At 47.9% G+C, this 16,193-nt stretch overlaps 1 protein-coding gene across 1 annotated transcript in view; it reads right to left on the bottom strand.

The window, feature by feature from the left end:
* Positions 1-15,513, bottom strand: part of LOC135551175 (alpha-ketoglutarate-dependent dioxygenase FTO-like) — a 189,983-nt gene extending 174,470 nt beyond the window's left edge. Inside the window, exon 1 of the mRNA XM_064982540.1 lies at positions 15,472-15,513. Within this exon, the coding sequence (XP_064838612.1) occupies positions 15,472-15,513 (42 nt within the window). The remainder of the gene's footprint in view (positions 1-15,471) is intronic.
* Positions 15,514-16,193: the final 680 nt, after the last annotated feature.

Genomic DNA, 16,193 nt, shown 5'->3' with positions numbered 1-16,193 from the left:
GAGTAAAGACCCAGCTCTGTGTTCCATCCACAGTGTTAACAGCACAAGCCAATCAACCCCTTCAGATGGCAGCTAGTCCCCTTCCCTGTCCTTAAGGATCTAGTCTAGATGATCTGCTGCCTGTCTGCAGCTTCGCTGGGGATACAGATGATTTATAATCCAGATGGAGACTAGGGCTAAATCAGGGTAAACCAGGGCTGATTGTGACATCTGAAATGGCATTGTATTAGCTAGAATCCATTTAGTGAAAAACAAGCATGTTTCCTTTCTATTTCCTTTACTAACCACTATGTACTGGAACAGTATGTTACTAATATCTGAGACTAAAGGGACAGACAAGAACACTTCTTAGGAAGTGATTCAGTGTTGTTACTGAATCACTACAACAGAACAAATCTAACCTATGTGTCTCAACTTTACGATTAAGACTCAGATTGCTATTGAATTACCGGAGAGATATTATCTGGGAATGTATTGTCGTTTTATTCTCAAGACATCCCATCCATTCCTATTCACTGTTTATTTATTTTCCTTCCTTCACTCATTGTGAACCAAGGATAATATTCTACCAGGAATTGAACGTCTTAATCCTCTTTACACTCTTCCTAGTAGCCTGGATGGTGACAGATTAACAGACCGGACGTTTCCAAACCCTGGGGGACGGCCTACTGCATGCATGGCTTTAAGTGTTCTGGAGGGTTAATATGAAGCCAGTAGAAAATAAAGCAGTGGTGGTGGTACTGAATATTACTGATGAGCTCCAGGTGAATGGTTGGTGCTGATGAGCTCCAGGTGAATGGTTGGTGCTGATGAGCTCCAGGTGAATGGTTGGTGCTGATGAGCTCCAGGTGAATGGTTGGTGCTGATGAGCTCCAGGTGAATGGTTGGTGCTGATGAGCTCCAGGGGAATGGTTGGTGCTGATGAGCTCCAGGTGAATGGTTGGTGCTGATGAGCTCCAGGGGAATGGTTGGTGCTGATGAGCTCCAGGTGAATGGTTGGTGCTGATGAGCTCCAGGTGAATGGTTGGTGCTGATGAGCTCCAGGTGAATGGTTGGTGCTGATGAGCTCCAGGGGAATGGTTGGTGCTGATGAGCTCCAGGTGAATGGTGCTGATGAGCTCCAGGTGAATGGTTGGTGCTGATGAGCTCCAGGTGAATGGTGCTGATGAGCTCCAGGTGAATGGTTAGTACTAATGAGCTCCAGGTGAATGGTTGGTGTTGATGAGGTCCAGGTGAATGGTTGGTGCTGATGAGCTCCAGGTGAATGGTTGGTACTGATGAGCTCCAGGTGAATGGTTGGTACTGATGAGCTCCAGGTGAATGGTGCTGATGAGCTCGTGCCAGTGTGGGTCAGACCCAACTCATTTAGCCTAGCCTGAGACAGAAAGTAAAATGGGACTCAGTCACGTACTAGAAGATGTTGGCTGTTCCCAACTTCCCCCATCACCTCCACCCACACTGGTCTGAGGGAAGAGGGGGATATCGCCGTGGTTCCTGTTCACACTCCTGCTAATTATTAGTGCCAATCAGAGAGGTTAACAGGGCGGAGCCTGAGGAGATCATGTTCTGGGGCATTTAACATCTGGCAGAGATGGAGGTGAATACATTACACACTGGCCTCCTGCAATCCAAATAAAACACTCTTGACATCTGAAGTGTACTTAGCACAGAGGGGAGGGAGGGAGGGAGGTCTGGCGACGAGCGAGCATCCCATATGGTGATGTCCAAGTGCCACCTAGTGAAAACCATGTGGCTCGTCCAGTCAAGTGACGGTCCTCCAGGCTCCAGAGGAGAGGGGGTCTGCCCCAGAAAACAGCCCAGACAGGAGGACCCATCTGGACTGAGACAGCTCAGTCACAGGCCTAGCTACCTATGGCACAGTCCAACACGGTCAACGCTAAGAAAGATCTATTGCCACCAATGCCAAAAATTAGACTAGGGACCCAATACCACTAACCTACTTTGCAAGAACGTGCAAGTCAATTTGCAACTGTTATGATTTTAGGTTATCCAAAGATTACAAGTTAATTCAATCTCCAGTAGTATGGTCATTGTTTCTAGGTCTGCTGTTGGTCCTGACTGCCAAGCTGTGTTTGTTGTGATGGAGAAACAGATGTGTGTCTATGACTGTGTTTAGTAGCTATGGGCCATCCCCTCCCATCATTAGTGGAGCTAGAAATCACAGCCCTCCCCGTGCCCAGAGGTGAGAGAGATGAGAGTGGAGGTGAGAGTGGAGGTGAGAGTGGAGGTGAGCCTGAAATAATGCTGATGTCCCCCAGGGTCAGACCTCCATTATGGACGCTTCAAAAACTATTCATCTGGCTTGTAGTCACTGGCCTAGAAATAATTACTTCATCTAACCTATGTAATACAGCATGACCAGCAGTCCAGTCAGGTCCAAGTGGGTGGGGGAGACAGAGGGGTGGGGGAGAGAGGTTGGGGCAGAGGGGAGAGAGGGGGAAGGGGGAGAGAAAGGCACAAATTACAGGCCCGTCTCTGCTGCTACTAGGTGACTGATGTACCACTCACCATCTGGATATGGCCTTTACACTAACACTGATTTAGACACACACACACACACACACACACACAAACACACACACACACACACACACAGGTCAGGTGAGCCAAGGCACACACACATTTACTTTTTTGTGGTCACAATATACTCAGCAATCCCTAAATAGGGTCTGACTACAACAACTTACTAAAGATAACACCCATTCCAACCACTAATCACTAAAGTGAAATAGCCAGGGAACGGAGTCCAGTATATTCACTCTAACCAACCAAAACAACACACCAAACGGAACCCCCGACTCCCTAAGTAGTAGACCAGAGCTCTATGGGCCCTGGTCAAAAGTAGTGCGCTATAGGGTGCCATTTGGGACACAACCAGAGTTTTGTTCTATCTAGTGTGAGGTCAGACAGATGTCCAGCTCTCTAACCACTGCTCAACACTGCCACCTGGAGATGTAGGAGAAACTGCTAGAGTCATCACCAACACCACTATGATGGTGACATAAACCAGCACAACATCTCACACACACACACACACACCATAAAATTCAGTGCAGTCCGTCTCCATAAATGTCACAGTGAAGTATGGAATGACATGAATAAATACAACAACCATGAGTCTCCAGTCAGTCAGTGGAGGCATGGCTACATCGCTGGCTGTCACAGATGGGATCCCAGGTGGAGATTTAATTAGTTAGGGTTGAAGTCAGTCTCCCTTGTTGTCTGGGGGTCCTCGCTCGGCACGCGCTACTGTAAACATGCTCTATATCCTAATCAGGTGTCACCGCCGCGTTTGATCAGTCTGCTAAAACTTGTCACAAATCCCCGGCAGAGAGAGAGAGGATGGGGGGAGGGGGGGGGGACAGAGGGAAGGAGCGGGGAGAACAAAAGGAAGGAGCTGTCAGAGGGAGAGAGGGGGGGAGACGGAGGAGAGTTTGCCCATTAGCAGCATTCTCCATCTCTCTCCGGCTGCCCATTGCGAGGAGTCCCCTGGTGACAGACAGCTCCAGGTCTCTGCTATACAACACAGGGACTTCACTTCTCTTCACCACCGTCAGCACTATACACACTAACACAGCTGATCACTAGAACAACTACTCCAGCTAAACACTCAAGTAGTAAACTAGTTTGTTGTTTGCCTACAAGCTGCACCCCTTTTTGGTTTCTGCAAACACTTTCAATAGTGGGTCTCTTTCTTTAAAAGCACCAAATCAGAGACAGACACCTCCCCTCCTCCCCTCCAGAATGAGAGAAGACAGCAGGCAGTGGAGTTGGTATAGGAACACACGCTCCATTAGATACTGCTTACCTTTTATTTATGTTGATATTGAATACATTAGCCGATTGAACCTCCTAAGAACACTGCAGAGTGACAAGCCGGAATCCGTCTTTGCAACTACCATGGCAACGGAGATTACCACAAATAGAAAAAAATCTAAAACCTCTGAATAGAACGATACATAAATTAATTAAAGGACACAAAAACAAGCAGAGAATTAAAGTTAGAACATCTGTCAGAGACTTAGCTTCCCATCCTAATACCAGTGTTAGAACATTTATACCCTTGAAGTGAATGATCCCTTCTTTAATTGACAGTCAAGGAAAAGTGGTTGCAGCAGCATCCTGTAGCCGCTGATAAGAAAGCTTTCCCCCTCTCCCCCCCAAAAAACAGTTTAAAGAACCTTGGCACTAATCCCTATTGTCATCCCAGTGCAGTGGAAGGACTTACAAATAGCGATAACTCGACAGAGGCTGTCTTTTCCTGAGGAGTTAGGGACAGGGTAGCGGTCGCATGCTGGAGAATCAGTCACTTAGATTAATACAATCCACACGCGGCGTCAGTCAGGCATGACACTAGACTGTCACTGCATTTACATCCCAGTCCATCCCTACCGTTCTATATGACAATGTGTTTAAGAAGGTCCACTCACATCACAATGAGCCTCTCTCTCTGTGTGTGTTGGTGGATAACACTCCCAGTCATATGATGTGCTTTACTGGTGATCTTGGAAACAACAACTTTGCAAAGCTCTGTATCACAATTTTTACATACGCAATGGGTGCCACTGTCACTCACACAAGTAGGCCAAACACACACACACACACACACACACACACACACAAGCACGTAAACTTGTAGAAACAGTTGTTTATTGCGATAGGAATAGGAGTTTTTTTGCTAAAGCTTGCTTTGAGAGCATATGGGCAGAACACAAAGAGAACACCTAGACTCAACTGATGAGCTACAGAAGAGGACTAATCTAACCAAAAACTCCACAGATTATCAAAAACAAACAGCAACATAACTGATCAAACCACAAATAAAATGGTAAGACTATTGTGGCAGAATACAAGGCTAATAGATGGCATCTCAGCCACTGCTGAGCCTCAGTGTTCAGGCTGTACGCCTGTATGACTCCTCCACTTCAGCAGTCCTGAGACAAATGACAGTGGCTGCCCTCGACATTACAGGGCCAGGGCACGCATGACACTAGGGCTGACAACTGAACACACACAACACACCCCTAGCTGCCTTGATAAACACACACACAGCCCAAAACAGCACTGACACAACCTCTCTCCCTCTACCTCCCTCTCCTCCCACCTCCCTCTCTCTCCATCTCACAGGAGACAACCCTGACTTCAGGCCCTTACCCAGGCAAGTGGATCTGACCTGCTGCCCCCCAGTCAGCCTCATCTGAATACACAGAGACAGGAACAGGAGAGGAAGGGAAATCTGCCTATATTATGATGGGAAGAGAGGAGAAGAAGAGAGGAGAGGGGGGTGAGATGCCGTCAGGGGGCTCTCTTCTTTATGCACGTATGATCATGTGGTTGACAGCACCGGTGGGAAGAATTATGGACTGTTGAACAGAAGGTTGAGGTCTGGCTGGTTGGTGATGTGATGGTACCTGGATGGAGAGGCAGGCAGGCAGCTAGGCAGTGTTGGGGCCTGACAGTGGTGGACTTATGACAAGTACCACCACGCACACACACACACACGGCACCTCCTCGCCATCCACTCACACCAAAGTCTGTCACTCAGAATGGGCCAAGAACGCTGCACATTAGAGTGAGCGTGGGGGGCGGAGAGAGGATTGAGGGGGATTCTGGTCAGAGGTTAAGCACAGAGAAGACAGCAATGAAAGGCAACTGTCATGCACCAGCGCACGCTGAGGAGCACCTGTCTCATGGAGAACATGCAAAGAAGGAATGCTCTCCGAGTCCTGACAACACCCCTCCTCCACACCTCCATTACCATCACTACCCCACACAGAACACACACAGAACACACACAGCACACACACATAACTCAGCCCCTCTAAAACAGAGTGGGGGCACTACACCACAGAAGGCAACGCCTGCCTGACAGCATGCCAATCAAACTGTTGACCCCTTCTCTAACATAGCATATGCATGACTAAATTTAGCTGGGCTCATGAACAAAAACACAGGCTGAGAGAGAATCACTGAAAGATGAAGAGGCTACCTGGCTGGCATCAACAGGTATCATGGAATATCCAAAGAAATGATCCATCAAATGGTCTTGGCTTATTTTAAAATGAAATCAGCCCTTAATATCTGACGTCAGGTAGAGAAAGGTATTTTATGAATGGTGGTTGGTGGGTAAGGCAAGGTAGAGGCAAGGCACTCCAGCTGGCTAGGTTACTCTAGGCTCCAGTGATAGGGGCAGGGGGGCACTACCCTCCTCAGTCTCCCTCCTCTGTCTCCCTCCTCAGTCTCCCCTGGGCAGTGTACTACAGTACTACATGCCAGGTACTTTCATTACACACGTTTATGGAAAATATCTTATGATGTACAAATTAACAGTTACAATTTACAGGGCCTTATGAAAGTGGCCTCCTGCAGTTTTTGTGAATGGAGGCTATTGAAGCAGTCATCAGAAGCAGATGTTGGCCAAGTCTAACGTTAGCTAACTGCTAGGTAGCTCAGCTTTATTGGAAAGGTGAGTCATTACAAAGGAAAATAAATTCACAAATAAACAGCAACACCACCAGCCCTGTAATATAAACGGAGCAGGTGGATTCATAGGGAGAGCAGGCCTTCTGAGAGCTACAATAGGTAGACTAGCTTTACTGCTATAGGACCAAGAGCAAAAGAAAGTTAACCTACATGATGAACGCCAAAGACAGCCTTGAAAGAACAGACTGCACCTCAAGTGTTGTCTCGTCACTGTCCTTGTGACAGATGGCATTAGGAAAATTAGATTAAATTAGAAGACTGCTGCGACAGTCTTCTCATCCTCTCCCTCTCTCATCGTTAGTCTCTGTCTCTCTCCACAGTGTCCCCCCCCCTCCATACATACGTGCAGATTCAAATGAAAATAATGACCTCCCTAGATTGAAGCCTTGAGTGGCTAATGAACTGCCCTGAGTCCCCTCTGTCTGAGGTGAGCGGGTCATTCCCATGTTTATTTAGTATGGCCTCACCACAGCCACACACACACCACCTATTGATCAGATTGATTATTCCATGTACATCACCGGTGATAGGGCTCTGTGTGACTGATGAACTCTGGGTCACACTGAACGTAAACTCATTGACTCTGACAGCTGAGATGATCCATTGTCACAGCAGCTCGTTTGGGAAAATACGAAGACATCAGCAATAATATGCCACTGCTAATATGAACTGCTAGGTAGAGCTGATGATGACATGGGATCAGTCAACGGAGAGGGTCGCCTCTAACAGCCTGCTCAGAACAAAACCTGGGACTGGTGGTAAATTTGACTTCTGAAACTGAGCAACTAGGCCGATTTCTGCTGACAATCCAGTTAGGTATTACTTCAAAGAAAATTCTGAATAAATGTACCATTTGTCAATAGTAATAAAGTATGAATAAAGTTACTCTGTAGAAGACACTAAATCTTTGTTCATCTGCCGGATGAGTTGAACATAGCATCCCCTGTAATATGTTCATCCTTAGTGTCTTCAACAGACACTAAAACCCCAATCCCTTTAGCCAAACCATGTGGATGGACATGTTGTGTGAAGTGTCATCTATCATATGGCTGCTGTGATGGCTAACATCAGGAGAGGAACCTAGGTTATATCCCAGAGTGCATCCAAAATGGCACTCTATTCTGTACATTGCACATTACTTGATATCAGGGCCCTGGTCAAACGTAGTGCACTATATAGGGAATAGGGTGGCATTTGGGATAAATGGTTTTCAATATTTTTTATAAATGGATAGCTGGTTTTTCCCGCTGGATGTTTAGTAGGATCACAGATGCTCTTAAACACATACGTGTCCGTGGGCCCTGGCAGCTAGGGGCGGCTGTAGATATGGGACCTGAGACACCACAGAGAGAGCAGCCAGGCGGGCTGTAAAAGTTGATATCCTCCCAGATGCAGACCAAATGTAGACATCATGAACCTTTAAATTGACCTACATTTAAAGCAGACCACTATAAAAGGGAACCAGGAGAAGAGAAGAGATCTGTATGCAGACACACATATAGATCACTACACATGAAGAGCCATATTATATACTGCACCACTGTGTAGCTGTTGACAGGGATGTAGGACTACTTACTGAGAACCCATATTTCAGATATAAACAGTTAGTAGTGTATCTAACTCCCAGAAAAGGGTACGATAGCTGGTTCCATGTCAGTGCCATTACTGCAAATAAAATGTGCTATAAATGTGCTCTTTGTTGCCAAGAGATCAAAGAAACCCTGTAGCTGGCAAAAACAATGGAAAAAACAATAGCAACCCAAGTCCTTCTTCCATCACTGACACATTGCCACTGCCAGGCATGTGGCTTAAAGGCTGTAGTGTTGGGTTGGGTTTACCAAGCTGATCTGTAAACAACACAAAAACACTCCAGATATATCCAGGCTAAGCTCCAATAACTAAGACAAGGTATAAAGAGGTATATAGGGGGGGTGGAGGGGGCTTATAGCCACAGACTAATCAACCCTCCTCGCCGTTCTCATATCGGATCAATGAACTACCCGGGGCCCTGGGCCCACTGCCACCCCACCGCACAGGCACTACATTACACGCAAAACTTCATATTCATTCATTGATTTACTTTTCAGAATAGTATATCATTGAACTCCAATGGGACTAAAAACAGAGTCTGGGGCTGAGGTCAAGCCCACTTGCATGGACAGATGTTTGCACAATATTGATGGCCCAAGCAGAAATAAATGACTAAATATCCCGATCGATACCTAGTTTCCCTAGCCGGCCCTGTGCGACAGCAGATACATAAATACATCTTTATGGCTACAGGAATGGTCCCTAATGAAGAGTGGATAAATGCTCCCCTGAAGGTAAACTCTGATTAGCTGAGGCCAGAGGTGACGCCCGGTTGGGGAGGGCAGAGGCGATATGCTGACATGGAAATGCCATACCTTCCATTGCCTGAGGAGTCTAATGGTTAAGAAGGGCTAAGTTACTGAGGGGGCAACAAGGATATGACAGGTCACAAGCCTTGAGCAGGTCATTCTGTGCTACCTGACCTCCTTTCCATTTGTAATAGTAATAGCATAGATCAGCAGCATTCTCAATCATACTCATTGTCAATAACACACATATTGTTTCAATTCTACATGTAGCCTAGCTGTGTTTTGACTGTATCACTGGGCTGGAGAGGATATTGTTGAAACAAATCCTCTGCATTTCATCTCCAGCCACCTCAAGTACGAAGGCCCTAGTTGTCAGTGGTTAAGACGTATGAAAGAGGGGACATGAGACTGTAATCAGGCCAGACCATCATCATCATCATCATCAGGAGCAGCAGTACTGGGCTTCAGCTCTCTGTCTCCCTCATGGTGAGGAGACAGTGGTGCTGATGACACTAGATAGAGGATCTGGATGGAGCTGCCTGCTCTTATTTACAGCACAGCTCAATTACCCAGGACAACACCAAGCAGGCTCATCACTCAGCTTTCCCTTCACTGCTCTACAGTGACCAACAGGGCCATAAAGAGGGAGGAACCAGATCATTCCCTGCTCCTTAATTAAATGAGAGCAAAGCTGTTGACTTCATTTCCCTCCTCTCCGTAAGCAGACCCTCCTCTTTCTCACCATCTCACTCAACAAAGCAGCCCCCACCCAGATTGAGCTGGCCAGCCCTCCAACCAATGAAGACCTCCCGGTCATCATCCCTGCTCGGCCCTAAATCAACAGCTGGATAAACAGCCTCCACGGTGGGTTAGTGCCGGTCCCCATGCAGTCACAAGAGGCCGAGGGCCGGGGGGCTCCAGGGGGCCGAGTCAGGAGCCGGATCGACACCTCAACAGCGATAAGTAATTCTGTGTTGGATTAGCAGCATGATGGCCTGATCAATACAGGGTGATACACTCAGGCCATTAGGAATGCAGGGAGGAAATGGCCCCCTCTGGTAATAAAGCAGGCCTCATGTCTGGCTGTGCCTTCATCAGATCTCTCCATTAGTGTAATGGTACTATTATCAGCCACAGCAAAAGACCTATTTTACCAGGGAACCTTTTTTCAGCCGGACGGACCGGGTCGTGCTGGAGGGGGTCTGAGTCAGGGAGGGAGAGCCATGCAGTGAGGAGTGGAGAAATATCCTCTTTCTCTCGTCCTCCTTCCCCAGGACGGATGTAAATCTCTCTCTCCATCTGCCCGGCTCCTATGTATTCCTAAGCGTGTTTTATGTCAGCTCCCAACACTATTTCTCCATTATTGGCTCATTAATAGAACTAGCAGTGTGTTCGCAGTGGGTAAGGGGGGGGCGCCGGGGCAGGGGAAAGGTGCTGAATGTGCTGAATGTGACTCCCCCTCTTGCTAAAACAACCGGAGCTGACATGACAGCACACCCGGCATAAGTCGCCATAAATCGTTACCTTAACACTAATTCACAGGGTAACATTTTGTGGGGGGGGATTGATTAACTATGTCTGGATGTGTGGACACATAATCAGCTTTTACCTCTTTAGTTGTTCATTTAACAGAATTTCCAAGGGAAACACAAAACATTTTAATGAGTGTTGAGGAATGAAATAGCCTAAACAGCTTTGCACTAGCTGCCACAACCAGAGGGAACCAATGAGACTGATCTGAGCGATGTTCTGGGCTCAGCCAGGACCTCAGCACATCTGGTGACCCTATGTGGTCATTACTTAGCCTGACATTCCCCTGAAATATATTTCCACTTTTTCTCTTTTCTATTTTCCATCAACACTTGATACACGTCATCACATATGATCGTCAAAGACAACGTCAAGGACATAGGTTGAGGATCAATTCCATTTATATTCAGTTTACGCAGGACGTGTATATAAAAATGTATATACCTTTATTTCTAAAATAATAGACATGTTTCAAACCATGAATTTCCTTTACAATATCCTGCTGGCATTAGTGAATAAACATGCTATTGATCACAGTATATTACAAGTAGGCCTATTAGTTACGGCTTTTTAGTTGATGAGACAGACAAACATGAGGCAGTGCTGCTCTCAGAAACATGGGTAAGCCATTATTGTCCTGCATATTGTATTGGACGTGGTTAAATTGAGAGTCTGCCTTTTTAAAACATGTTGGGAGTTATGTTCAGTAGGCCTTCATGATAAATAGCTTGCCTTCACTATACTAGCAAAATGACAGGGGGAAACAACTCACTGATTGAGTCTAACTGCAAACACACTCACTTATGAGACGACAGTTATATCCCCATATCCCCAGTTATTACATATCATGATAAACTGAACCACTGCACTGTGTCCCTGCCCTATAACAAGCCACTGGGATTAATGCAGCACCTCTAAGTTGGGTCTGTTCTGTGGTCTTCCAGCCATTTTACCATTACAATACCCCGTCCTCATTCCTCAATCATCCTTTTATTATTTGTCTAAAAGAGGAAGCAGAACCATTAGCTCGGTCTGAGTCTGCTCTCTCTGTGTCTGTGTGTGTCTGCTCTATGCTGCCTACACCCACCTGGGGGCCAGCTGGAAAGCGTTCTCGCTCTCATCTGGTCACCATGGCCACTCTCTCAGCTCTTCATAAACAGGAGGAACCACGTCCTACATAGTTTCTGTGCTGTCAGACATGATCCAAACACATGTGCCATGGCAGACTGTGGCGCGGCAAAGGCTGGGAGCTGCTGGGACTGACTGACTTGGAGAGAGCAGACCGGGGTTCAAATACTATTTGAAATCGTTCAAAAACTTTGAGTGATTGCTCTAGCCTGCCTAGAGTGCCAGATGGGTGGGGCTTGCAGTGTTTAGGACTGTTATACTGGTCCAGTAAGCCAGTCAAGCTCAATCACAGACAAAGTGTTTGAAATGATTTTGAATAGTATTTGAACGCAGGTCTGGATGAACCTGAGTAGAGCAGTCTGCATGGGCCCAGCAGTAGGTGTAGCTAAGGAGGTCTGGATGAGCCTGAGTAGAGCAGTCTGCATGGGCCCAGCAGTAGGGGTAGCTAAAGAGGTCTGGATGAACCTGAGCAGAGCAGTCTGCATGGGCCCAGCAGTAGGGGTAGCTAAGGAGGTCTGGATGAGCCTGAGTAGAGCAGTCTGCATGGGCCCAGCAGTAGGGGTAGCTAAAGAGGTCTGGATGAACCTGAGCAGAGCAGTCTGCATGGGCCCAGCAGTAGGGGTAGCTAAGGAGGTCTGGATGAGCCTGAGTAGAGCAGTCTGCATGGGCCCAGCAGTAGGGGTAGCTAAGGAGGTCTGGATGAGCCTGAGTAGAGCAGTCTGCATGGGCCCAGCAGTAGGGGTAGCTAAGGAGGTCTGGATGAGCCTGAGTAGAGCAGTCTGCATGGGCCCAGCAGTAGGGGTAGCTAAGGAGGTCTGGATGAGCCTGAGTAGAGCAGTCTGCATGGGCCCAGCAGTAGGGGTAGCTAAGGAGGTCTGGATGAGCCTGAGTAGAGCAGTCTGCATGGGCCCAGCAGTAGGGGTAGCTAAGGAGGTCTGGATGAGCCTGAGTAGAGCAGTCTGCATGGGCCCAGCAGTAGGGGTAGCTAAGGAGGTCTGGATGAGCCTGAGTAGAGCAGTCTGCATGGGCCCAGCAGTAGGGGTAGCTAAGGAGGTCTGGATGAGCCTGAGTAGAGCAGTCTGCATGGGCCCAGCAGTAGGGGTAGCTAAGGAGGTCTGGATGAACCTGAGTAGAGCAGTCTGCATGGGCCCAGCAGTAGGGGTAGCTAAGGAGGTCTGGATGAGCCTGAGTAGAGCAGTCTGCATGGGCCCAGCAGTAGGGGTAGCTAAGGAGGTCTGGATGAGCCTGAGTAGAGCAGTCTGCATGGGCCCAGCAGTAGGGGTAGCTAAAGAGGTCTGGATGAACCTGAGCAGAGCAGTCTGCATGGGCCCAGCAGTAGGGGTAGCTAAGGAGGTCTGGATGAGCCTGAGTAGAGCAGTCTGCATGGGCCCAGCAGTAGGGGTAGCTAAGGAGGTCTGGATGAGCCTGAGTAGAGCAGTCTGCATGGGCCCAGCAGTAGGGGTAGCTAAGGAGGTCTGGATGAGCCTGAGTAGAGCAGTCTGCATGGGCCCAGCAGTAGGGGTAGCTAAGGAGGTCTGGATGAACCTGAGTAGAGCAGTCTGCATGGGCCCAGCAGTAGGGGTAGCTAAGGAGGTCTGGATGAGCCTGAGTAGAGCAGTCTGCATGGGCCCAGCAGTAGGGGTAGCTAAGGTGGTCTGGATGACCTTGAGCAGAGCAGTCTGCATGGGCCCAGCAGTAGGGGTAGCTAAAGAGGTCTGGATGAACCTGAGTAGAGCAGTCTGCATGGGCCCAGCAGTAGGGGTAGCTAAGGAGGTCTGGATGAGCCTGAGTAGAGCAGTCTGCATGGGCCCAGCAGTAGGGGTAGCTAAAGAGGTCTGGATGAACCTGAGTAGAGCAGTCTGCATGGGCCCAGCATTAGGGGTAGCTAAGGAGGTCTGGATGAGCCTGAGTAGAGCAGTCTGCATGGGCCCAGCAGTAGGGGTAGCTAAGGAGGTCTGGATGAACCTGAGTAGAGCAGTCTGCATGGGCCCAGCAGTAGGGGTAGCTAAAGAGGTCTGGATGAGCCTGAGCAGAGCAGTCTGCATGGGCCCAGCAGTAGGGGTAGCTAAGGAGGTCTGGATGAGCCTGAGTAGAGCAGTCTGCATGGGCCCAGCAGTAGGGGTAGCTAAAGAGGTCTGGATGAACCTGAGTAGAGCAGTCTGCATGGGCCCAGCATTAGGGGTAGCTAAGGAGGTCTGGATGAGCCTGAGTAGAGCAGTCTGCATGGGCCCAGCAGTAGGGGTAGCTAAGGAGGTCTGGATGAACCTGAGTAGAGCAGTCTGCATGGGCCCAGCAGTAGGGGTAGCTAAAGAGGTCTGGATGAGCCTGAGCAGAGCAGTCTGCATGGGCCCAGCAGTAGGGGTAGCTAAGGAGGTCTGGATGAGCCTGAGTAGAGCAGTCTGCATGGGCCCAGCATTAGGGGTAGCTAAGGAGGTCTGGATGAGCCTAAGTAGAGCAGTCTGCATGGGCCCAGCAGTAGGGGTAGCTAAGGAGGTCTGGATGAGCCTGAGCAGAGCAGTCTGCATGGGCCCAGCAGTAGGGGTAGCTAAGGAGGTCTGGATGAGCCTGAGTAGAGCAGTCTGCATGGGCCCAGCATTAGGGGAAGCTAAAGAGGTCTGGATGAGCCTGAGCAGAGCAGTCTGCATGGGCCCAGCAGTAGGGGTAGCTAAGGAGGTCTGGATGAACCTGAGCAGAGCAGTCTGCATGGGCCCAGCAGTAGGGGTAGCTAAGGAGGTCTGGATGAGCCTGAGTAGAGCAGTCTGCATGGGCCCAGCATTAGGGGTAGCTAAGGAGGTCTGGATGAACCTGAACAGAGCAGTCTGCATGGGCCCAGCAGTAGGGGTAGCTAAGGAGGTCTGGATGAACCTGAACAGAGCAGTCTGCATGGGCCCAGCAGTAGGGGTAGCTAAGGAGGTCTGGAGAACAGAGCAGTCTGCATGGGCCCAGCAGTAGGGGTAGCTAAGGAGGTCTGGAGAACAGAGCAGTCTGCATGGGCCCAGCAGTAGGGGGGGGCTAAGGAGGTCTGGAGAGCAGAGCAGTCTGCATGGGCCCAGCAGTAGGGGTAGCTAAGGAGGTCTGGAGAACAGAGCAGTCTGCATGGGCCCAGCAGTAGGGGGGGGCTAAGGAGGTCTGGAGAACAGAACAGCCTATACTTTTCCTCTATTTCTCTCCATCTAGTTACACAATCCACAAACACAGCACATCCAGACCAGAACACACCACCCCTAATCACAGCAGGCCTCTTTGGCAGTGGGGTCTGCTACCTACTATAAAGCCTGGGTATGCCCAAAATGTCACACCTTTACTTTGATCAACTATTTCATTCTCAATCAGATTTTTACACAAACGCCAGTCAATGCTGTTACTATTCATCATTTTGAACAGCATCCATGGACAATCCAGCAGCCATCATAGGCCTTTGCGTTTGAGAGATGAGCCTATAATTATTACCTGCAATAGAATTGTACCACTTGCACAGCCAGAAGCTGCTCTCCTCCAACTCACAGGATAGAACACGCTGCAGTCACTCACGCCCCCCCCCATACAATTATAGAGCAAGATTATTCTGATTTTGAGGGAGTCTGACTTGAAAACATTGAAAATCTAAAATATAGGGGACTTTTAACATGCAACGTGTCTAAATCAATATTCAAGTCTTCACGGCGATCCAATCAGTTTATTGTCGCACAGTCTACACCCATGTCTAAACTGTAATACTGAAAGCAAAAACAGTGTAGGCCTATCTGTAACGATAAAGCTGTTAATAACAGCGATGCTCCATTGTAGGTGAATGAAGAGGAAACCACAATAAAGCCAGAAATCATGCAGGCTGATGTGTAGCTACATAGACAACTGCAGCTTTCCAGCCTTCAAAATGACCCAAGCATCACCGCATTTGGAACATAAGGTTCTGAGAGAACGAGTCCACTGTGTATTTGCCAGAGCTAAGGGAGAATAACGCTATGAATACCTTTCTTCTCTTCTCGCTCTCACTGCCACCCGATCGTTTCATGTTTCCTAGAGTTGTGTTTACACACCCGCGTTCACTGCAGCGCATCTTGGTAGTTGTAGTTCCAGCAGAAGAATTACAATAAAACTTATAGCGCTATTAAATAAACAGGGCATATAAAATGAACGGGTGCCTGTAATAACAACCTAGCTACAAATACGGGTTATGAAAGAATACATTTCTGATCACAATCTAGTATTAATTTACTTCGAATGAAAATGGAAAACTTCATATCCCGAAGCACGGAAAAGAGGAAATACGTTCAAGCGTAATTTGACTCAGCCGGATGGGGATTTTTGCTGCGTAGTGCGCACAGCAGCTACAATAATACTAGATCCCCAAATCAAATATAAGCCGTACCATCCTCACAATAACAATGAGATAATTGTATACATTTGGTAAATCTTGCAGCTGCTCTTTTGACGTCGATGAGCGCGTTCAGTATAAAATGCACACAGGTACTTCAGTAATTCAACATGGCAAAACAATGTTTTAAAACACAAAATAATACAGCACGTGGATCAAATAAAAACGAATAAAGTAGCAGAAATAATAATAAGGTAAACCTCAATGAAATTGAGACATTGATGAAACATTGTCACTTTTGTATTTTTGAATAGGCCTAGCCAAAACATTACAATGAGATTTTAGAAGGAATTGCAAAAGGTTTGGGCTTCTTTTTT

This window comes from Oncorhynchus masou, chromosome 1 (genome assembly GCF_036934945.1).
Source record: "Oncorhynchus masou masou isolate Uvic2021 chromosome 1, UVic_Omas_1.1, whole genome shotgun sequence".
NCBI classification, from domain to species: Eukaryota; Metazoa; Chordata; class Actinopteri; order Salmoniformes; family Salmonidae; genus Oncorhynchus; species Oncorhynchus masou.
The sequence above is the reverse complement of the archived record's forward strand: the minus strand, read 5'-3'. Positions and strand labels throughout refer to the sequence as shown.